Below are 25,065 nucleotides of genomic sequence, written 5' to 3'. Positions count from 1 at the left end.
ATAAGAATGTCATGAAGATAGTTAATATTATTAAGCAAGGTGAGAGATGTGTAACGGGTAAATAAAAGCACCACAACGACCATATCTCTGCCGTTCGTGGCTACGACGGTGAGACTGATGGGCACACCAGTAATTAATTCTCCTTGACTACCGGTAATGGTAGTCACTGAGAATACACAAGTTGTTACCAAGGTTGGCGCCACCCACACCAGGGGAAGGAGATGATGTCGAACACTGAAACATGCCGAGGTCTCATTCCTACCATCGTCGTCACCAACAGGTAAGTCACATTAATTTGTCAGCATAGCCCATGTCGTCCTTATACTATTGCAGGGTGTCCCATGAGTGACAGCAGATATTTGTAGAGGTGAAAGAATATGTGATATTGAGCCACCACGTCTCTATCTCCATCCGTTTCCCTCTCTCTATAATAAAAATTGTAACCCAACTCAGAAAAAATAATGAATGGCCCTCCAAACAAATTAAAGATGAGATGCACCCCACCCAAATAGGGATGGGCCCTCCATTTCCTTTCGCCTTCTTTTCTCCACATCCTTTCCCTCTCTCCCATCGCCCCAGTCACCCCAACCTACCACCCAATACCATGCAGTGGGCCACACACTTTCTCTCCTCGTAAAAGTCTGTTCCGTTTAACCCACATTCTTTCACTACTAAACTTTCTTCCCCCTTTCCTATATTTCGCTATCGCTATCTGTATCTCCCCCCTCGACTCCGCCATTTGTAATGGTTATCTTGGGTAATTTGTAAAATCCACCTCACTGCTAAACGTAAACCGAAAAATCCATATATGTATAGAAGTTTTATACTCAGAATCACATATTCTTTCACCTCTACAAATATCTGCTGTAATTAGTGGGACACCCTATTATAATTATATGACAGTTGTTATATGAGCTCCTTAGTTAACTTCACCATAAAAATATGGTGTTGGATGTGCTATGCGTTTGCCGTACGTTACCTTACTCGGTTATGTTACACCCCCAGTTGCAACCTGGGAGTTTGGGTTGGGTAATGTAGTATTTTGAGCAGAAATGGAATTCAGAACGACTCAATGAACATGAAGAAAAACGTTTTTATATAACGAACCCTGCTGTGAGAGTGAGTGACTATCGAGTGTGATACATGATAGAGCACTGTTTATTGACTTTACTGTGAATGGCTTGTATGTGGTTTCACCAGTTAAGTTTCTCATCAAAAATAACTCCAAGGAATTTAGTATTTTGTTTGCGTTTGAGGACTGTATTACCAAGGTACAGGGGGTCCAAGTCTGGGGGGTAAGCTTTTCTTTCGGTGAAAGATCGTGTAGTGGGTTTTTCTCAAGATTTAAGGTCAGTTTATTACGTATTACCCAGGTCCTGACTTTAGTCAATTCAGTGTTCATAGTTCTCATCAAGGAATGGAGGTCTGAGTTGTTGGCATAGAGATTACTATCGTCTGCAAATAAGTTGTATTTTATGAGTGTGGTACTGGACCGAGAATGGAACCTTGGGGGACGCCATACAAGATTGGCGAGGAGTCAGATTGGTGATTATTATAGCAGACATACTGCATCCTGTTGGACAGATATGAGGTAAACCAATTGTGGGACAGGCCCCTAATGCCGTAATGTTCAAGCTTTGAAAGGAGGATGGTATGGTCGACAGTATAAAAGCCTTTACAGAGGTCCAAGAATATACCGACTGTGAACTGACTGTCATCAGAGGAATTAAGATGTCATTAGTAAAGGATAGGAGAGCACTCTCAATTCGACCTTCTAGCTCTAAATCCAAACTGGGAGTCTGTAAAGATGTTTGGCATTACAGAAGGAATTTAGTCTACTACATGCTATCTTCTCCAGTATCTTACTGAAGGCTGGGGAGACTGATATGGGGCGGTAATTCTTGAAGAGACCCTTTTCCTCAGATTTTTTTATATGCTGGGAGAACTTTAGCAATTTTCAGTTTATCCGGAAAGGCACCACTAGTGAAGGAGGAGTTACAAATGTGTAGGAGAACAGTAGTAATAAGTGGGCCTCTAACCATAACTTGTACTTCATAACTTCCAACAAGTATAAAAAATCAACAATCTATATTATCATTTGGTAGAATTTTTTTTGTTACGTATACTATATATAAATCATAATACGGGTTTTCCCATGGACACACAATAACTTGACCAAATTTGACAATTTTTGAAAAAAGATGCTTGAGTATTTATAGTTTTTGTGATCTTTCTCATATTATCAACAGATGTTGTGCAAACGTTCAAGAATTCCACTGTAGGTCCATTCATAGTTTTCATCGGTACGTGTTAAAAAAAAGTTCCACAGAATAACTTGAATACACCCAACTGTAAATTTTCCAAATGTACAGTAGTTTACCGCCGGACTCAAATAGCTCACTTGTACAGTGGATTAAGACAATGAAATGTAGCTCGCCATGACCTTTTGCGACACTTAATTCTCGAGATGCAACTGTATCAACTCTCCTTCTTACCTTACATGCCTCCCACTCTCCCTCTTACCTCACACGTCTTCAACTCTCCCTCTTACCATACACGTCTCCAACTCTCCCTCGTACCTCACACATCTCCAACTCTCCCTCTTACCATACACGCCTCCCACTCTCCCTCTTACCTTACATGCCTCCCACTCTTATCTTACACGCCTCCCACTCTCTCTCTTACCATACACGTCTCCCACTCTCCCTCTTACCATACACGCCTCCAACTCTCCCTCTTACCATACACGCCTCCCACTCTCCCTCTTACCTTCCATGTCTCCCACTCTTATCTTACCAGTCTCCCACTCTCCCTCTTACCATACACGCCTCCCACTCTCCCTCTTACCTCACACGTCTCCAACTCTCCATCTTACCATACACGCCACCCACTCTCTCTCTTACCTTACATGCCTCCCACTCTTATCTTACACGCCTCCCACTCTCCCTCTTACCCCACATGCCTCCAACTCCCTCTTACCTCACACGTCTCCAACTCTCCCTCTTACCACACACGTCTCCAACTCTCCCTCTTACCTCACACATCTCCAACTCTCCCTCTTACCATCCACACGCCTCCTCTCCCTCTTACCTTTTGCCCCCCACTCTTATCTTACACGCCTCCAGCTCTCTCTCTTACCATCACGTCTCCCCTCTCCTCTTCACCATACACGCCACCCCTCCCTCTTACCTCCACACACGTCTCCAACTCTCCCTCTTACCATACACGTCTCCCCTCTCCCTCTTACCTCACACGTCTCAACTCTCCCTCTTACCATACACGCCTCCCACTCTCCCTCTTACCTTACATGCCTCCCACTCTTATCTTACACGCCTCCCACTCTCTCTCTTACCATACACGTCTCCCACTCCATCTTACCATACACATCTCCACTCTCCCTCTTACCTCAAACGTCTCCAACTCTCCCTCTTACCATACACCTCCCGCTCTCCCTCTTACCTTACATGCCTCCCCTCTTATCTTCCAGATCCTCTCCCTCTTACCTCCACACGTCTCCAACTCTCCCTCTTACCATACACGCCTCCCGCTCTCCCTCTTACCTTACATGCCTCCTCTTATCTTCGAATCCCACTCTCTCTCTTACCACACGTCTCCAACCCTCCTTTTACCATACACGCCTCCCACTCTCCTCTTACCTTACGTCTCCCACTCTTCCTTTTTACCACCACGCCTCCACTCTCCCTCTTCCCGTACACGCCTCCCCTCTCCCTCTTACCTTACGTCTCCCCTCTCCCCTCTTTTCCCACACCTCCTCTCCTCTTACCTTACACGCTTCCCACTCTCCCTCTTACCCTCACGTCTCAACTCTCCTCTTTCCATACACGTCTCCTCTCCTCACCTCACAGTCTTCAACTCTCCCTCTTTCCACACCCGTCCTCCACTCTCCTCTTACCTTACACGTCTCACTCTTCCTTTTACCTCCACCCTCTCCCTCTTACCTTACACACCTCCCTCTCCCTCTTACCTTACACTTCCTCTCCCTCTTACCTCACACGTCTTCACTCTCCTCTTTCCATACACGTCTCCCACTCTCCCTCTTACCTCACACGTCTTCAACTCTCCCTCTTTCCATACGTCTCCCTCTCCCTCTTATCTTACGTCTCCCACTCTCCATCTTACCTTACCGCCTCCCTCTCCCTCTTACCATACACTTCACTCTCCCTCTTACCTCCACGTCTTCAACTCTCCCTCTTCTACACGTCTCCACTCTCCTCTTACCTCCACACGTCTTCAACTCTCCCTCTTTCCATACACGTCTCCCTCTCCCTCTTACCTCACAAGTGTTCAACTCTCCTCTTACCACACGCTTCCCCTCTCCTCTTTCTTACGTCTCCCACTCTCCCTCTTACCTCACAGTGTTCATCTCCCTCTTACCACACGCCTTCCCTCTCCCTCTTATCTTACACGCCTCCCCTCTCTCTCTTACCACACGTCTCCAACTCTCCCTTTTACCATACACGTCTCCCTCTCCTCTTACCATACACGCCTCCACTCTCCCTCTTACCTCACACGTCTCCAACTCTCCCTCTTACCATACACGCCCTCCCACTCTCTCTCTTACCACACACGTCTCCAACTCTCCCTTTTACCATACACGTCTCCCTCTCCCTCTTACCTCACACGTCTCCAACTCTCCCTCTTACCGCCACCGCCTCCCACTGTACCTCTTTCCTTACACGCCTCCACATTTCCCTCTTACCTTACACGTCTCCCCTCTTCCTCTTACCTTACACGCCTCCCCACTCTCCCTCTTACCTTACACGCCTCCTCTCCTCTTACCTTACGTCTCCCTCTTCCTCTTACTTTACACGCCTCCTCTCCTCTTACCTTACACATATCCTCTCCCTCTTACCTTACGCCTCCTCTCCCTCTTACATCACACGTCTTTTACTCTCCCTCTTATACATCTCCCTCTCCTCTTACCTTACATGTCTCCCACCTTATCTTACACGTCCCCTCTCCTTTTACCTCACACGTCTTCAACTCTCCTCTTTCCATACGCCTCCCTCTCCCTCTTACTTCACGTCTTCAACTTTCCCTCTACCATAAACGCCTCCCACTCTCCCTCTTACCTCCGTCTTCAACTCTCCCTCTTACCATACACGCCTCCCACTCTCCCTTTTACCTTACACGTCTCCCATTCTTATCTTACACGTCTCCCACTCTCCTCTTATGTATCTGACACGCCTCCCACTCTCCCTCTTACCTTACATGCCTCCCCTCTACCTCTTACCATACACGCCTCCAGATCTCCCTCTTACCTTACACGCCTCCTCTCCTCTTACCTTACACGTCTCCCACTCTTCCTCTTACCTTACACGCCTCCTCTCTCTCTTACCTTACACGTCTCCCACTCTTATCTTACCGTCCCCTCCTCTTATGTATCTGACACGCCTCCCACTCTCCCTCTTACCTTACACACCTCCACTCTCCTCTTACCTTACACGCCGCCCTCTCCCTCTTACCTCACACGTCTCCAACTCTCCCTCTTACCGTACCGCCTCCAGATCTCCCTCTTACCTTACACGCCTCACTCTCCCTCTTACCTTACACGTCTCCCCTCTTCCTCTTACCTCACACACGTCTTTACTCTCCCTCTTACCTTACACGTCTCCCCTCTCCCTCTTACCTTACACGCCTCCCCTCTCCCTCTTACCTTACATCCCTCTTCCTCTTACCTCACACGTCTTTTACTCTCCATCTTCCCTTACGTCTCCCACTCTTCCTCTTACTTCACACGCCTCCCCTCTCCTCTTACCTTACCGCCTCCACTCTCCCTCTTACCTTACGTCTCCCTCTTCCTCTTACTTTACACGCCTCCCACTCTCCCTCTTACCTCACACACCTCCACTCTCCCTCTTACCTTACACGCCTCCCACTCCCTCTTACCTCACCGTCTTTACTCTCCCTCTTACCTTACACGTCTCCCTCTCCCTCTTACCTCACACGTCTTCAACTCTCCCTCTTACCATACACGCCTCCCACTCTCCCTCTTACCTTACACGCCTCCCACTCTCCTCTTACCTCCACACGTCTTTTACTCTCCCTCTTACCTTACACGCCTCCTCTCCCTCTTACCTTACGTCTCCCTCTCCCTCTTACCTCACACACCTCCCTCTCCCTCTTACCTTACCGCCTCCCTCTCCCTCTTACCTCACACGTCTCCCTCTCCCTCTTACCTTACACGTCTCCTCTCCATCTTACCTTACACGTCTCACTCTCTCTTACCTTACGTCTCCCCTCCCTCTTATCTTAAACTTCTCCCTCCGCTTATCACATCTCCCTCTCCCTCTTACCTTACACGTGTCCAACTCTCCCTCTTATCTTACACTTCCACTCCTTTTACTTTTCCTCTACCTCTTACCTTACGTCTCCCTCTACCTCTTACCTTACACGTCTCCCACTCTCCCTCTTACCTTACATCCTGCACTCTCCCTCTTCGCCACGCCTCCCCTCTCCCTCTTATCTTACACGTCTCACTCTCCTCTTACCTTACACGCCTACTCTACCTCTTACCTTACACGTCTGCCATCTCCTCTTCCTACACGCCTCCCTCTCCCTCTTATCTTACACGTCTCCTCTCCCTCTTACCTTACGCCTACCCTCTACCTCTTACCTTACACGTCTGCCACTCTCCGTCTTACCTTCGCGTCTGCCTCTCTCCCTCTTACCTTACACGACTCCCACTCTCCCTCTTACCTTACACGTCTCCCACTCTCCATCTTACCTTACACGTCTACCACTCTCCATCTTCCTACACGCCTCCAGATCTCCCTCTTACCTTACACGCCTCCCACTCTACCTCTTACCTTACACGCCTCCAGATCTCCCTCTTACCTTACACGCCTCCCACTCTCTCTCTTATCTTACACGTCTCCCACTCTCTCTCTTATATTACACGTCTCCCACATACAGGTAAATTTTAGCTCGGTGACTCAATTACGTGGAATTTTGTGGATTTTTATAGGTGGTCTGACAAATTTAGTATATTTTACTATAAATTTCCTTTATATAATTGAAATATTGTTAATTGTATAATTTAATAAGATCCTCAGGTGTCATTTGAGTGTTGAGTCGTGTCACTCACTGAGTGTAGGAGGAATGGCTATTACTAACAGGTAGAGTTGGCACCGATTAGTCCACCGTGAAACACATTATGACAGATTTAAGAGTATGGCTCTGACTCTTAAGACTATAATGTCTTCTTTCATGCATCTGTCATTTGTATATAAAGAAGAACAAGAGAGAGTCATCAAGTTCTATATGGCCTTATGTAAATGGACTGAATTAAACATATAGAAATCCACATCACTTCCCAGTTACAGCCTCAGCATGTGTAGATATTCTCATTAGATGAACAAGCCTCAACAGGTGAGGCAGTTGCGACGGGGAAGTAGTGAGAGGGGGGGGAGGGAGGGGCCGGGAGTAGTACTAGGCGTGACGGGTGGAGTGACGAAAGTAAGGAAGAGGGTTGGGGAATGTGTGATGAGGGGGACGGATGACTGAAGTGGGGAGGCTTGGGACGACCCGATTATACTTCACACGCACCGCAAGGGCTCAGGTATAATTTATAGCCCATTAGAGGTGAGAAGAACATTCCCTCAATGACTAATAATAATAATAATAATAATAATAATTAATGGTTTATTAAAAGAACATGGCAGCTGGAAGGCTGAAAATATGGTAGCAGAAGAAAACGGCCCCAGTCGAAAACGGCCCAAACCAGAACGGCCCCACTCCAACCAAAACGGCCCCACCCTGTGACCAAAACGGCCCCACCCTGTGACCAAAACAGCCCCACCCTGAGACAAAAACTGCTCCACCCTGTGACCAAAACGGCTTAACTCTAATCAAACCTAACCTAACCTAACCTAACCTAACCTAACCTAACCAGAAATGGCAACTGTCAAATGTAAACGATGTAAACATTGGACCAAACAACCAGTTGCCACTTCTGGTTAGTTACCAACCAACTCAGATTGTCAACATGCTCAGTTTTGGTTAGGTTAGGTTAGGTCAGGTTAGGTTAGGTTAAGTTAGGTTAGGTGGGTTAGGTTAGGTTAGGTTAGGTTAGGTTAGAGTTACGCCGTTTTGGTCACAGGGTGGGGCCGTTTTGGTTTGAGCCGTTTTCGACTGGGGCCGTTTTGTCTCGAAACCGAAAATATACAGTTACATAATTGTCGATGGATCACTTGATTGACAAATAATATACAAGAAACATAAGTGATACAAATGTGATATATAATAACTAGGTGGGGAAAAGGTTATATACTACAGGGCACTTAACCATAGTGACAGTGCAAAAAGGTAAGAATGACTGGGACGAATACACTGGTTGATTACGAGTTGTTGATAATTTTTACAATGGTTGGGACAAGGCTGTTCTTATTACGATCAGCGTACTCGTATGGGCTGGATGGGGTTGTGGTGTAAAACAGCAATTTGCAGTCGAGGGATCTCCGGGGGTAGTAGGAGCCGGTGTCGAGGATGGTGCAGAAGCTTCTCACCAAATTTGCAGATAGGTCCTGTTGATGGTCAGTGTGTTGAGCCCGTCTTGATATGTGGAGTAGGAAGAGGAAAGAATAATCATGCTTGCCCTCTGTTGCACTTTTTCTAGGTGTTTACAGTAAGTTGTGTGGCATTTAGGGAGGAAGACCGGACAGGGGAGGCATAGGGGAGCAGGAGTATTAATGTTGAGTAAACACTGAGGAGCTCGGGGCAGGAACTCCAAGGGAATTGAGTCTGCGGGAAGTGGATCCAGAATCTGGAACATTTTACAACTGCACTGACGTGTGTTTTCTAATTTAGTTTGTGATCTATAGTGACGCCAAAAAGCTTAGTGGAGTCGACAACCTGGGGTGTGTTGAGGCCCAAAGTAATGGAGGGAGGTGGGACATGGTTGGAGGAGAGAATGATGTGCATAACCATGGTCTTGGGATGGTTGATGGTGACGTTGTTGTTGGTGGCCCAATTTTGGAGACTGTTCAATAAATCCTGGAGGACGGTGTAGTCAGGAGCCGAGATGTTGACAGTGATCCCAATGGTGGAGTCGTCAACATATTTTGAGCGAGGTTTCTCTTAGGGCATCATTGAGAAGCATAAGGAAGCATAGCGGTCCCATCTTGTGCCTTGGGGGACTTTGCAGGTGAGTGACGGGAAAGTGGAGACAGCCTCTCGGAAGTGTTCGGCTTAGCGTCGGTCACTAAGGAAGTCTGCAAGCCATGGTATAAGACTTCTTCGAAACCCGAGGTCGATAGCTTTGTTGATTATTAAATTGTGGTCGACTAGGTCAAATGCTTTGGTGATGTCAATGAAGGCGACAGCCACAGACGTCTTTCGATTTTCCTGATAGCGGTATATGTAGTCGAGAAAGCTGACAAGACAGTGAGTGGTGGAAGAAGTTTTCATATTGCCAAATTGCTGAGGATCTATGGCGCCTGCAATATCAGCATAAGCCCAGTGAAACACGAAACTTTCCCAAATTAAGCGGACTATTGGGATGATGGCAATGAGTCGTAGCTCATTTAAGGCTTGTGGGTTGGTTGACTTAGGCACTGGTGACACATATGAGGTCTTCCAGTCAGCTGGGCATCTTGCTTGGTTGAGGAAAACATTGATGATGGAGCAGAGGGGTTTAGCTAGTTCAGGAGAACTCCTTGTAGGATTTCATTGGTAAGTCAATGGGGTGGTGGAGCGCTTTAACAAGTTTGTCCAGACGTTTTGCAGTTCAAATTCTTCTACTAAGTCAGTGGGCAAGGGGCTGGTAGGTAGCAGGGAGACTGGTTTATATCAAGCCGGGGTGTCTGGCATATAGCTGCAAAATGGTTGTTTGATTGCTTAGCTGCATCCCTAGTGAGATGGCTAAGGAAGGAGGGTGTGTCTTATTGTGTAGTTCACTGAGTTCTTTAAGCCTACCATACCACTGACTGCTGTTGGTCTGCTTCAGGTGTTGCAACTTGGCTGCGAAGTGGGACTTCTTTGCAGTGCATATTTCACGGATGACTTGGTTGTGAAGGAACCTGTAGCGGTTGTGGTCACTGAGATATGTAAAAGGCGCTGTCACTCTGTTGCATAAGTCTTTGATCTGAGGTGTGATCCAGGGTAAGTCAGCTGGGTGTGATCTGACGGACCTCTCGGGAAGAAGTAGTGGTGAGCTCCTGTGGTGTTGTTGGTGTAATTTATCCATTTGGTGTCGTCATCCACTAAGTATTTCAGTCCAGGGATGGTGAACTATCCACTGCCCGAAGAGACGCACTGCAGAGTCAGTAATCAGCCTGTAGGTCTTGATGTAGGGTCTCTGCACTTGGCTGGTGGTGGCAGCTGGAGACCAGAACACTGATTGGTGTGTGCTACACCCGATAGGAGGCATTGGTTGAGGTGGTTGGTACTGGTCCGTTAAGTCAGTTAAGATAAGGTCAAGGGTATTTTGACCGTGTGTGTGCAAGTTCACAACTTGTGATAGTAGCAGCTGGTCCTGGATATCAGTGGTGTCAATTTTGTTTAATTCTAGCAGAGAGGTTGGCACATGGGTACCTAACTCTGAGGTGGTTTTAAGTGGTAATGAGGTGATTGATAAGAGTGTCTCTGGTGGGTGAGCGAGGTGGATGGTATGCCACAGGCGTATGATAGAAACAGTGTGACGCGGGTGGGCACGTGGCACCACACGTACCCATAATGCCTCCACATCAGCTGGGACTAAAACATCCAGGCATGACGGGCATAGTTCATCTTGACAGAAGAAGGCTACGTCCTCTCCGTGTCCCTATAAACAAAGGTGATGAAAGAGTTGATATCCCTTAATGTGGCTCGTTTCAGGAACAATTTGCCAAGCTTCACATATGGCAACGGCATTGGCAGCGACTGATCGGACAGTGGTTGCCAGTTCGTCAAATTTATGAGCTAAGGAAGTAATGTTGGAGAGCAGTAAGGAAGGGAGGTCGTACCGTATTCGGGGAACTTCAGTGTATTGGTACGGTCTGTCAGGAGTAGGTTTCTCTGGTTTTCTAGTGGAGGTGATGGTCCTAATGGGCTTCTATTTATGATGTCCATGTCTACGGCTGCGAGCATGGAATATGTTCAGTAATTTTAGTCGTGCAATAACACTGCCATCAGGTAACCATTCCCACGCATTAGATTATACAGGGAACGTCGGGAGTAAGTAATTGGTGGACATCTGTTCATGTCTGTTGTTGTGGACGGACGGAAGTGTTTGTCCACGGTGCCCATAAACTCAATAATGGCACTTTTGAGGGCCACTGACACTGGTAGACATCTGTTAATATTTGTCTAATTGTAAACACCGCGAGTCCTTGTCTTCGTCACTTAAGGGGTCGCCGACACAGTACCATAACAGTGACCATAAAAGGTAGCATTCTGTGGTATGCTTCGCTTTCCCAAGAACAATACGCCTCGGATACTTTCCGTTACTTGGATGTCTAGCTCATTAAAAGCTTAGGAAAGACTGAGATTCTTGTTTTAGAAACTATAAAATGCTAAATTTATATAAAATTCTGAACGTTTTACCATACACAAAAATAATGAAAAATGGTGACGTGATGGAACCTTCTACCAACACCGACTTCAACGCTCTTAACTTAATGGTGTGTCGTGCTCCAGACAAGACTAAGATTAGATTCCTGACTGGCTGGAGGATGACAGGTCATATTTCTGTGAGACGCGTAAAACATAATACAAGTGTGTACCCATCCTCATTACTTCTCAGAAACAAGTAGTTAAGGCCATACCGGCTGAGATACATCCTTTCCCAGTTTCGCCAGAGAAACAAAGGTTGATTTCGAATAGAACTCAATCAACAGGCACAACTGTGATGGTCAAGATGGTGGTACGACTTTTGGGAGGAAGACCTTGCAGGCGTGGACGTTGATACGAGTTAACCACATTACAGTGCACGGTATCGCTACCACATCAAACTAGTTCCGAGAGGAACTGCAATCATACTACAGAAAAAAATTATCATATTTACGAGCTCTGCAACACTGTCTGTGTGGGGGCGTTGGTGCAGAACGTAAATAAACTGGCTAATGTCGAACTTTGTGTAATGTAACTTTTTTTACTGTGTGTTTTGGGGACATGAAACGTTTAGTGTGGAATGCGTCCGGCTCTTATCGTGGAATTGTGACAAAGGCTTGGTCAGGGAATATTGTTAATGGCGGCAGATCAGATAGGCCACAGTCCTCATAAGTCACAGCCCTAACAGGCCCCAAACTGATTTATTAACTGAATTGGGTAGGTTCCACTGGACTGGGGTCCATTAGGAGTGGGTTTCATTAGAAGTGAGTTCCATTAAAAGTAGGGTCCATTAGAAGTGGGGTCCATTAAGTGGGCCATTAAGAGTGAAGTCCATTAGGAGTGGGGTCCATTAGGAGTGGGGTCCATTAAGAGTGGGGTCCATTATGAGTGGGGTCCATTATGAGTGGGGTCCATTATGACTGGGGTCCATTATGTGTGGGGTCCACTATGAGTGGGGTCTACTAGGAGTGGGGTCCATTAGAAGTGGGGTCCATTAAAAGTGGGGTTCATTAGGAGTGGGATCCATTAGGAGTGAGGTCCATCACGAGTGGAGTCCATTAGAAGTGAGGCTCAATAGGCGTTAGACTACTGTATTACTTAAACTTTGAGAATCTTTGGCTGTTGAAATCATTTATCTTTTATAAACAATGATTTATAATGAGTATTGTCAGTATAGGACAAATGTTTCATGTTACCGGTACTTTCTAGATGGAACGAAGCACTTTCAAGTAACTCAAATTTTGTTGCTGATACGAGTATAAATCAGTTTGGAAGAGGTAATTCTCTCAACTTCATGATGTAATTCCAATGCATAAGGCATGTCTTGTAAAGTGATGGTTAGGTCAGGTTAAACGTATAAGTTAAGGCACGATATAATCTTTTATGCTCGAAGCCTAGATTAGATATCAGTTAATATACATAATTATTTCATCTTTGAAACCAATTGACGCGTCAACATTCTTTAAGTATGATTAAGATGTTCGGGATCTGATTTTGCGTGTATGGCCTCAACAGATGATGGGGCGCAAAGGTACAGTACGTACCTGCACACGTTTCTATGTAACCCCCAGCGGCTGTTTTTCGTGGGTAGACGGAGAAGACAGATGAGAGCAGCCCGGCTTGCTCGTTAGCTAACTTTAAGAAAATATATATGGCCTCGTCTGACTAGGGTCGAAGCTTCCCTCCTAAATACTTCGACCCGGTTACAGATTTATGAGGTGAGAGTATTTTTGTATGTAAAGAGTGAATGCACCATGAGCGTTGCTGTTTTTTTTTAGATTGAAATCATTGTTGGTTTAAAGGTGAATCATTTTGTACCAACTGTCAATTCTTGATTCTGAGTTAAGAATCGCAGTCACTTTAGCAGGAAAGACCATGTGAGAGGATCGAAAATTTTCCGAATAAATGTTCAACTTCTCTGATGAAGGCATTAGAGTAAGTGGCGTCAGGCCGAGTTAAGAACCATTTAAAATTAATTCACGATAAGTTGGGTTCCCGGGTTGGTTGTCATGCCCAGGCTACTTGAGGCAATTTGTCCTGACACGAGTGTTTAGTTGTGGAATGTGGACGCTGGCCTCCTCCCCACCAAGCTGCTGCTGACTCACAAATTAGTCTTTTATTTACCCCTCTACGTCTGTTAGACTCTTTCTGTTTATCAGTCTCCCTCTGTGTCGAAATATTTTGTTTTCACTATTACATTTACCCATCTGTTTATATACATATCCAGGGTATACTTCATTTATAAGTTTAAAGACTTAACAACATCAACCTAGTGAAGTCGACTTGTGAAAGAGACCTAGGGGTACTTGTGGCCCGGACCTTCGGCCTAGAAAACAGTGCGTTAATGTTCGAAATAAGGCAAACAGAGTATAGGGTTTTATATCTAGAAGTGTAAGTAATAAGAGTGCAGGGGTCTTATTGCAACTATATCTTGCGCTAGTCAGGCCGCACCTCGATCATGCGGTTCAGTTTTGGTGCCCTTATTATAGAATGGATATCAATTCACTAGAGTCGGTGCAGCGAAGAATGACGAAAATGATTCAGGGACTTAGAAACCTTCCATATCAGGATAGGTTAAAGAAACTAAACTTGCATTCCCTAGAAAGACGAAGAGTGCTGGGAGATATGATAGACGTATTCAAGTGGGTGAAAGGAATCAATAAAGGTGATATAGATAAAGTTCTTATAATATCCGAGCAGGATAGGACTCAGAACAACGGATTCAATTTGGATAAGTTTAGGTTTAGGAGGGAGATAGGAAGGAACTGGTTTACAAATAGGGTGGTGGACGAGTGGAACAAGCTTAGCAACTTTGTAGTAAGTGCTGGAACGCTGGAAAGTTTCAAAGGGAGGCTGGATAGATTCATGGGTGTTAGAGAGTGGTAGTAACTCTCGACAGGAGCACCATGCACAGGCCAACCGGCCTATTGCAGACTCCTTATTTTCTTATGTTCTTATGTTCTTGGAGTGCCACTTCAGGGAAATAATGTGTTTATTGCTTAAATAATGAAAAAATAGATTTAAGCATATATACGAACATTTAGAAACTTTTCATGATCTTAAATAACTATGGAGAGTTTATTATAATAAACCTGCTACCTTTAGATTGTTTAATAATTATCCTCACAGTGATGCAGCCGAAAAGAGATCCACCAATCATAGTCACCATTACATACAGCCTTACTTTTGCAAATACCGCCAGGTAAAATTACGAGTACAATAGTAAGGGTGGGGGTCGATGCAGCTTTGGTTGCCTGTACTGTATATTTAACAGTCTGCATAACAGAATACATTTAATAAACTACGTGTAATATTTATGATATAAACACCCTTACACACTGATGTGCCTCACAGAAACTGTTTGTCCAGGTGTAATTTTAACTTTGTGTCATAGTAGAACATAAGAAACATTACAGAGTGGCGCGACTTACCGAGAACCTCCTGTAGAACCTCTCTGGCATGAAGAGTCGGTAAGGATGTTTGATGCTGGCTCCAACTTTAAAGCCGAAAGCCGGAAACCCGTCGAAGCCCGTGACGAAATACTGGGTGGAGGAGTCGGCGAAGGGCACAGCGATGGCTTGCAGCAGGTCCACCTCCTCCAATGAGTCTGTTGGCACACAAACACACTCGGTCACATAAGAAACACTCAACGCTCGTACAACTTGTTGTTAGTGCACCACACTTACTGTACCTCTCTTTTAGGAGTTACAATTCCACAAATATTACAAGTTGTGTAACAAAATATGATAGTTGTAAAACAATAGTAATTAACTTTATCATAACTATATATTTTATGCACGAATGAAAAACCTAAGCCTATTACAAAGTTATTGATGCGTTACCCTTCCATGTCGAAAACTGTATAAAAAAGAAAAGAAAAAAATCCTAGTGATTTTCTTTAAAGTCAAAATCTGACATTTTATCAGAATAATAATTACATAATTATCATTAAACATAACCTTAGGAAAGTATTATATCACCTCAAGATTATCCCCCTCAACATATTTCACCTTATAAAGAACCGCCCCAACGCTAACCAAATATAGCTTAACTTAATATAACATAACTAAACCTAGTTTAAATTATACTAATATGCCCCCACCCCAGTTTACGTTAGGTTGTTTAATCATCATGTGATATAAGTTGATGTCACTCTGTGTCAGTGTTTATCACTCACTGGACCAGTGTATGGTGTTTGCTGGATACATAATTTTCCAGTCTTAATATTTCAGCAGTACCCGGTTGAGGATGTTGCTTGCCGGCCACTTACTGGGACAACCCCAATGACTTAATGACATACCTTAAACAGTAAACACTAGGGAAGGAGGATCTTATTATTAAATTACACCGCATTACAAAATTTACATCATTGTAGATGGCAGGAACCAACTTACTTGTTGATAAGTGTAGTTTTGTGTGATCGTCTGTAATTTGTGTTACCGATTTATGGAGTTGATTATACTCACACTGTACCTCGATGTAAGATATTGTACTGATACTCCGACACCCGATGTATCCTTCATGTAAATTTATTATCATTCGATTTTGTCACTACAGCATATCCCCCTTTAACACATCAACTTCTTCCCCTTAACACATCAACTTCTTCCCCTTAACACACCACCTTCTTCCCCTTAACACACCACCTTCCTCCCCTTAACACACCACCTTCGTCCCCTTAACACATCAACTTCTTCCCCTTAACACACCACCTTCGTCCCCTTAACACACCAACTTCTTCCCCTTAACACACCACCTTCCTCCCCTTAACACACCACCTTCTTCCCCACACTACCTTCTTCCCCTTAACACCACCTTCGTCTCCTTAACACCAACTTCTTCCCTTAACACACCACCTCTCCTTCCTTACCACCTTCTTCCCCTTAACACACCACCTTCTTCCCCTTAACACACCACCTTCGTCTCCTAACACACAACTTCTTCCCTTAACACACCACCTTCCTCCCCTTAACACACCACCCCTCCTTAACACCACCTTCTTCCCCTTAACACACCACATTCTCCCACTTAACACACCACATTCTCCCCTTAACACACCACCTTCTCCCCCTTACACTCCACCCTCTCCCTTAACACACCCTTAACACACCACCTTCCCCTTAACACACAAACCTTCTCCCTTAACACACCACCTTCTCCCCTTAACACACCACCTTCTCCTTAACACACCACCTTCCTCCCCTTAACACACCTTCGTCCCTTAACACATCAACTTCTTCCCTTAACACACCACCTTCGTCCCCTTAACACACCCTTCTTCCCTTAACACACCACCTTCCTCCCCTTAACACACCACCTTCTCCCCCTTACACTCCACCCTCTCCCTTAACACCCCTTAACACACCACCTTCCCCTTAACACACAAACCTTCTCCCCTTAACACACCACCTACTCCCCTTAACACACCTTCCCCCTTAACGCACCACCTTCCTCCCTTTAACATCCACTAATTACTACCACTTCTCTGCTCTATATTATCGTGACTACTACATCATCTCTCCCCCCTTAATATCACATCAACAAACAACACAGGATCAATACCTCGTACCTTTGCCTCATAAACAAACCAACACCCACGTGATCTCTTCTCTCTCACTCAACACTCCAGACAAGTGAAGGTTCTTGGTCAAATGGATCACTACTAATAGACACCCATTGTATTGGATCCCACGTTACCTAAACTAATCCCAACTAACTATTACGTAATTGTTAGATTAGGTGTCTGGGTGTCTGTAGTATAATGATCAATTGGAAAAGAAAACAATATACTTAGATGGAAAATGATACAAGATGGATAATGAAAAATAGTACTTGTAATACTTTTTTTTTTTAAATGGCCTCAGCCTCCCCCAAAAGCCACACCTTCGCCACCATAGTCAATATCTCCAGCTGTTATCGGCTGTGGGGCAGAAGCTTTCGTTCCCCTGAGGCAAAGCAAAGCCCCGACCCGAAGGAGAGAGAAAGACAGTCGACATCTCATCCAGGCGCCTTAACGTAGCTTCTGGACTGCTGCTTCTGTTCGGAATCACCTCCTTGGTCAATGGTAAAACGTCTTACCAATTCATTCCCCAGGAGTTGTGAACACTAGAGGAGTGAAGCTGCCTTGATCAACGTTCTGAATTCTCCCCCGTATGCCCTTATCTTGTCGTTCTCGTTCCTACTGTGCGCACTGGGAAACTAAGTGCACGGTGACATGCGGCCATGGGATGAAAAATCTGATGTCGAAGAAGGCTAGCTGTCCCAGCGCCCAGAATCTCCGAGCACTGACGTCAACACGGGCTTCGTTGGATGTGTTTCAGAGAGATCTATGTTGGAAAGTCTCACAGTCCAATGGAAGAAGGGTCGGTTCTACCGTGACATCCTGGCAAATTTCCTTCAACATATTTGCTGTGAGATCCCTTACTTCATCATGCCTCATGCAAATGAAGCCACCTTTCTTGCTCACCATGGCATGATCGACGTCATAGGTAGAGCCACACACGCATTGGGAGGGCAACCCATCTAATACTGGCCAACCATACCTTAGAGCAATGGCATCTGTAAATTCAATTATTGAGACTGAAACCATTTGCCCTTATCGGTAACGTAGTTAACCAGTTCAGCGCCCACCTCCTGCACTGTAGCTACTTTTTTTCAAATTTTCTGGTACCTGCAGCAACAGTTGCTGCGCTATCGTAACAGTGCTGTCGTTCTGTAAGTAATGGCCTACGAATCTTGTTTACTTCACTGTTGTCACCTCCTCTGTTGCGTTCTGGGCTATTATGTGGTCGTGAGGGCTTACCGTGACTCTTTGAATTTTTGATGTTGGGTGGCCTTAATCTCCTCTGGATTAGTTAGTCCCATCGCTTCTGTCTTGATGGAAGTGCAAGAAGTGATCTTTCTGCTGGGGTTAGAGGGGTGTTCACTAATTTGGGAATAGAAATTGACTATAGCTTCTTCCAAAGGGTGGAGGAGGTCGATATCATGAATGGTATTTACATCAGGTTCAGCGATACTTGACTCCATGGGTGAATGCAGCAAAGCAGCGATGGCTCTGTGTTAGCAATCAGTGTAGAGCTTGGATTTCCCTAACCCACTCATTCACCTTTCCTTCCATACTCGCTCTTGAAGTCCGTGAGTGCCAATTACTGCGCCTAGATGTCTTTGGCCGTCCTTTGTTGTTACGACCTCACTTCAGCCAAAACACCTCCATTGCCCATTCATAATGTTCTGGCTTCACAATCAGGGACTTGTGGCGTTTGGGTTGGCATACCTGTTGTGGACCTCATGATGTTACCAAGTCCCACCACTTTTTGATGTCCTCACTTTTCCTGCTCCTGCATAAGGTCATCAGCATACACCACTTGTTTGACCTCATTTGTTTTAAATTTTTATTTCTTGTTGGAGCACTGATAGGCCCTATTGCATACATTGCCATTGCAACAGGGGTCCCCCTGTGTTGTTCCTCGGTTGACTGTATGGTGGTATCTGCCTCTCTTAGAGCCTTGTTGTTTACTATATAGAGGTCTGATGGATTCTATGCTAGTTTTCAACATACTTTTGCAAAGCTTGGACACTTGATCTTGATGTTGTGCGAGTGCGGCCCTTTGCGGTTAAGTATGTTGAATGCCCTGAAGCATCCACCAGGAGAACGGCCTCACAATTACGCTGCTCAAATATCAATCTCATGGCATGAATGGTGGCTTCCCCCGCCAGCGGTGGCCAACACACACTTGCAGGTCCCCTGCTGCTGCCCTGACATCATCCTTTGCCACCTCCATTATGCGTTTCCGATGATCCGCCTCAGAACTTCCCCACCCTATAGGCCCTACTGCCTGGATTCTTATCCAGGGAATGAGGCAACAGGCAGATCAGAGTATGAAGGTGATGGCAGCAAGAGATGCCAGCTTTCTTGCAGGGCGGCAATGGCAGTGCAGGGAATCACCCGCTACAGGGCCAAACTTTGTTTATGCTGAGATTATTTCTCCAACCGTTTGCATCAGACCTGAAGGGCCGGCTCCTCCTCGAGTCTTCAGTGCGCTTTTTCACACCATCTCTCCTGTTATTTTCTCGAACAGGATAGCATTTGATGGGATCATACGTGTACCTGGAACCTGATGCCTGCTTCGCCACTTGCAGGGGATGTTTATCTTTCCAGTAGTTTTAATGTCTCTGTTTGCCGACAGAACCCCACCGGAGAGATTCCTCTGGCAGAGAGATCTTACCGCCAAAAGACACTTTTCCCTGCGCATTTTTGTTTCCAAAATTTCTTGCCCACGTCATCGGTGTTTTGCTTTCGTCACCCATAATCTTTAGTCTCTCCTGCAGTATTTCTTGCTTCACATAGGAGATCATCAAGAGCCCCCAATCTGCCACATTGCCAATCTTCTCTTCATTCCTGCCTCATTTTCTTTGTGCTTAGTCTTTGTGTCCTCTGACAAAATAGATGTGGGTGTGTATTTGAAGAGCTAAGGGGCGAGAAGCTGTCCTGAGTGTATTAATCAGTTTATGACGAATCATCTCCCGATTCATTTCTTTGGTGGCGCACTTGGGTGGACCAAATAGGTTTGGCGACCACACAAGCAATAATTTCTGGTGGGTTTTCTTTGACCCATATGTCTGCATTTTCCATCAACATGCCATTCCTGTGGTGGCTGTCTCTCTCATTCTCTTCGTGGACATCTGCTCTGAAAGAACAGCATTATTAGAACTATATTTTCGGGTTGGTGACACTGCTGTCTTGAGGATATCAATGGGCGGTTGGGTCAGCACGATATCTACGTGGCACCTGTGCCCGCTCCTCGACGTGGGTTCCGACAATTGTCTCTCCCTTTCTGCAATCCACATAATTCGGTTGTTTCTCGCATCCACAATTTGTGCAGTTTTGGTTCTGGCTAGCACTACTACTAAACCTACTACTACTACTACTACTACTTTTTTTTTAACGTGGCCTCCAGCCTCCCCAATAGCCACACCTTATACCATTTTATTAAGTATCCTAACACACAAGTAGCTATCCTAGCTGTGTTGAATTAGTTGAGCCGCAGGTCTATGCGGCATTCAGTGACTGGAGCCTCATAGTCAATAATAATAATAATAATAATAATAATAATAATAATAATAATAATAATAATAATAAAAGTACTACTACTACTACTACTACTACTAATAATAATAATAATAATAATAATAATAATAATAATAATAATAATAATAATACCTTGGCTGTGTTGAGTTAGTTAAGCCACAGATCTATGCGGCATTCAGTGACTGTTGTTTCATAGTAACACACACACACATACACACACGGCTACTTACTTCGCTGTCACTCAGAATCGAATATGATACAATGATATGAGTTATTAAGGATGTTGTCACCTAGTTGGTGAATTGTGAGGTGACTTGAGAGGCCGATACGGGATCGGCACTGCCGTCCAGAGATGATGCACGTGTGGAGGGCTACATCTAGTGCGGGATGGGCGGCGGCATCGTCTTCCCGGCGCTGGCGCTTGTCTGTTTGTGTCGGGCTAACTAGAAAAATTATTGACACCTTCTTGTGGTGCTCCTCCAAGCGTTATGGTGTGGAGTGATCACCCCCAGGTGAGGGGGTCGAATTGGTAATTTTTCAGGTTTATCTTAAGCATATCCTTATACCTTTTCCGTTGTTCGCCAGTGTTATGTTTACCATTCGTTAGGTGTTAGTAAAGTAGCTGCTTTGGCAGTCTACTGTCGTCCATGCGGGTAACATGGCCAGTCCAACTTAGTTGTTCATGGATAATGGTAGCCTTGATGCTCCTACAGTTGGCGTCATCGAGAATGCTGGCATTTGTTCTCTTGTCTTCCCAGCGAACTCGGAGGATGGTAAAAGTTTTCAAATGCCATTAGGTGCCTTTTTTATGTGACCCATGCCAAACAGCAGGGTGGGGATGACCAGTGCTAGATAAATGTGCAGCTTTGTAGATAATTACAGCTCTTTACAGCTGAAGACACAGGTACTGAGTTTGCCAAAGGATTGAGATGCACATCTAATTCGATATTGAACCTCTTCATCGATGTCCGTGTTGGTGGACAGGTGGGAGCCAAGGTACTGGAATTGGGTAACATTAAAGAGAGTAGTACCATTGAGTTGGGTGGATGTTGGATGTGTGGCTGAATCAGGGATAGACTGAAAGAAAATCTGAGGCATACGTGCATTCACCTCGAGGCTGAAGTGTGCATACGCATCTGCGAGGGTGTTCAGGATTTCCTGTAGGTCACGTTCAGTGTGAGTGACGAGGGTGAGGTCATCTGCATACTGAAGTTCTGTGATGGAGACGGCCGACACTTTTCTTCCTGCTTGGACTCGTTTTATGTTGAAAGGTCCTTTCATCCAGTACTGGATGTCCACCCTGCCAGACTCAATTGGCGATGGCTCGAGTAAGGAAGGCAGCCGAGAAATTAGATAAGAGAGTTGGTGCTGTTCACATCCTTGTTTTACCCCCATTTGGATGGGGAAAAACTCAGACTGGGTTCCAGTAGGACACTGCAGATCATGTCATTGTAGAGTTGCCTCGCCAATGGCAATGAAATTTGATGGGCAGCCAAAACAGCTGAGGGTCCGCCAGGGGGCTCCCCTGTTGACCGAGTCGAAGACGTTAGTAAGGTCGATGGGAGCCATGCAAAGTCACGACGCTGTTCTCTGCACTTTTCCTGTATCTGGCGGGCAGCAAAGATCATATCAGTGGTGCCAAGTGTTGGTCTAAAACCACATTGGGATTCTGGGATAGTTTCCGTCGGATGAACAAAGGGGGGGGGGGCCATGCCATGAATAATTGGGCAATATATTGTTTGAGTGGAATTGAAAAAATCAGACATCTTGTGTTGATTTGCAAATTTTTGCATTTCACACCTATATTTTCCACCATTCGCTCATTAATTTTTGAAGTTTGCTTTCTGTTGCTACTTTCTTCTTGTGGAAGGTATCAGCTTTGGTCCGAGACTTAGGGTTGTTCTGCCAGTTAGTGAAAGCAGCACGTTTACTATCGATGAGTACTTCAATTTCCGGGTCGTTTTCATCAACCCAATCCCTGTGTTTTCTTTTGACCATACCGAGGGTCTCGATGCAGATTTTTGTTATGACAGCTTTCACGGGACCCCATTCGACACTCGGATCTTGGTTGTTTATTCTTGGGTTGTTTATCAGTCCATCGTTGAGCTGCTCTTTCAAGGCATGTGCTACCGCTGGATCCACCAGTCGCTTGGTGTTAAAGTTTCTTCTGGAGGCCTGTTGCCTCGTAGTACAGCGGATAATGGAAAAATCGTGCAAAATTTCATACAAGTATGAATGGCATGCTTGTCAATCTGCTTCAGCCGGATAATGGAAAAATCGTGCAAAATTTCATACAAGTATGAACTTGGGTATGCTACTGTCAAATTCGTTTGATTGGCCATTTGGAAATCCAAGATGGCGGCTATTTCTCAAGATGGCTGCCAAATTAACCTTCGAAAGATGATTTTTTACAAAATTGATGTAGTTGGTCAATCTAAATGATCTTAGTGTCGATATGCATGTTTTCAAGCATGCCTTCAGATATTTTTTCTATTTCTGATACTCTCAGATATATATTTGTCTTTATTTATGACTGGTTTTATGTACTGGTTTTATGTTCTTCCAACTAGGTGAGGGTAGCATGCTGGAGGTTCTGCATGTGAGGGAGTGATTGTCGGGCACCACTAGCACACTAATGACATCACAAGCTGTGCAACCCAGCATGGGGTTCAGTGTCATCTAAGAAAAGCATGTCATACTGCAACAGCTTAGTGTCCCAAATGCTGCTTAACCAACCCCAAATCAGTTAAGCAAATCGCACCTGAATTGACAGGATGTGCCAGTGGGAGAGCCGACAAGGATAACAGGGTTTTAGTTATCTGATGGTATACAGATCGCGGGGACCAATGACACTGGTGAACGATCGACTAGGGGAAGCAAAGGCATGAGCCTAGTTGTATCCCATACAAGAAAGTGCTCATCAGGGTGGTAAAAGGATAAACCATCGGCCCTGAATTTCAAAAAATAGCAGGGACACAAAATCTACCAACAAATCATTCACTGACTGGGCAAAGTAAGGTTGTCTTTGTCAACAGGATAATAGCTGAAGATCTTAAGTCTCCACATGCAAATCCTGCCAAAAAAGGAGACGGTTACAAGAGCTAAGCAAGGAATATCTTCATTTCATTCAATCAATGCTCTACACTGCTTGACCCTGCAAGATTTGGTTGAAGATGATGGATGGAGAAGACCTTGAGGAGAAACAAGGCACAGTATCATGAGGTTGCAGACTTCCGTTCAACAACACAAAGTTAAACAGAGCCTCAGAAAGGCGAACTCTGCAGTTGCTACAGAGGAGAGCAGCAGCAGTAGAAGATACCACGAATGGTCAGGAGACCACAAAGCAACAGAATGCTTTCTCTATGGAGGAAGAATCTTGGGAGATGACATAAGACATAATGACAATGAAACTTTAATAAAAGATTGATTGATTGTGCAGTTACCTTAGCGATGGAAAACTCCTTGCCAAACTAAGTGCAGGAGATGTTGTGGCACTAGAACTGAAATGTCACCCCGCCTGCCTGGCAGACCTGTACAACCGAGAAAGAACACACCGAAATGCTCTGTGAGCAAGAAGAAGCACAAGAGCTTGATCCAAACAAAGGACGCATACCTAACCAGCTTTCTGAACCACAAATTTTTGACTTGGTTGACCTGGCCACACTCTACAGACAGAGACTTGAGCAGCTGGGTGTTGGATCGCCTGGATGTCTATGCTACTCGAGTGAAGCGACCAGTTGCTTTTTCACATCCCCAGCTGCGCTCATCAATATGAAGAGATATGCCACTGGCCTTTGAGAAGGCTGATGTTGGCTCAATCCTGGCACAAGCAAGCAATACGGTGAGGCGATCCATCTGGCCAAGGCTGCTGGGATGACATGACGGGACATGCTTCAGCAATGTCACACTTCAGCAGTACATTTCATGAAGGATGCATTAGAACAGGCTGTTCCACCATCACTGCTTCAATTTGTATGCATGATCGAACATGGTGCAGATATCAAATCCCAACAGCAGCATGGCGCATCGAAGTCTGACCTTGTTATGTCGCCAGCTTCCATAACACAACTGCTTTGGTTAACTACAAGGTAAGAACACAACCACGGTGAACACTCCATGACCATGACACCTTGCTATCTATGTCGGCATATCTGTGTTTGCTAAGACAAGAAAGAGGCAGCTCATCGACATGCTGCATGAAAATGGGGTCAGCATTTCATGGCGACAGGAGTTCTCACAATTATCAGCTCTAGCTAGGAGAAGCAGTTAAAGTGCTCAGTACGTGGAAGATGGAGGGTGTGTCCACCAATCTGAGGAAGCAATTGTTCACGACTTCAGCACAGTGGACAACATTGACCACAACCCCATCAGACTACGGCCAAAACGTCCTTCCATGGACCAGTGTGTCCATCTTCCAAGATCTCAAG

At 45.2% G+C, this 25,065-nt stretch overlaps 1 protein-coding gene across 1 annotated transcript in view; it reads right to left on the bottom strand.

The window, feature by feature from the left end:
* LOC121865871 (collagen alpha-1(XV) chain-like) overlaps positions 1-21,600 on the bottom strand; it is a 111,572-nt gene extending 89,972 nt beyond the window's left edge. Inside the window, exons 1-3 of the mRNA XM_042365423.1 lie at positions 21,519-21,600; positions 20,929-21,063; positions 14,982-15,157 (exon numbers count right to left, since the gene is read on the bottom strand). Coding sequence (XP_042221357.1) covers positions 14,982-15,157; positions 20,929-21,063; positions 21,519-21,600 — 393 coding nt within the window. The remainder of the gene's footprint in view (positions 1-14,981; positions 15,158-20,928; positions 21,064-21,518) is intronic.
* Between the last annotated feature and the right edge of the window lie 3,465 nt (positions 21,601-25,065).

The sequence above is a fragment of the Homarus americanus genome, unplaced genomic scaffold (genome assembly GCF_018991925.1).
Source record: "Homarus americanus isolate GMGI-L3 unplaced genomic scaffold, GMGI_Hamer_2.0 scaffold32583, whole genome shotgun sequence".
In the NCBI taxonomy this organism is placed as follows: Eukaryota; Metazoa; Arthropoda; class Malacostraca; order Decapoda; family Nephropidae; genus Homarus; species Homarus americanus.
Note: the sequence above shows the minus strand (reverse complement) of the source record. Positions and strands in the feature narration are given on the sequence as shown.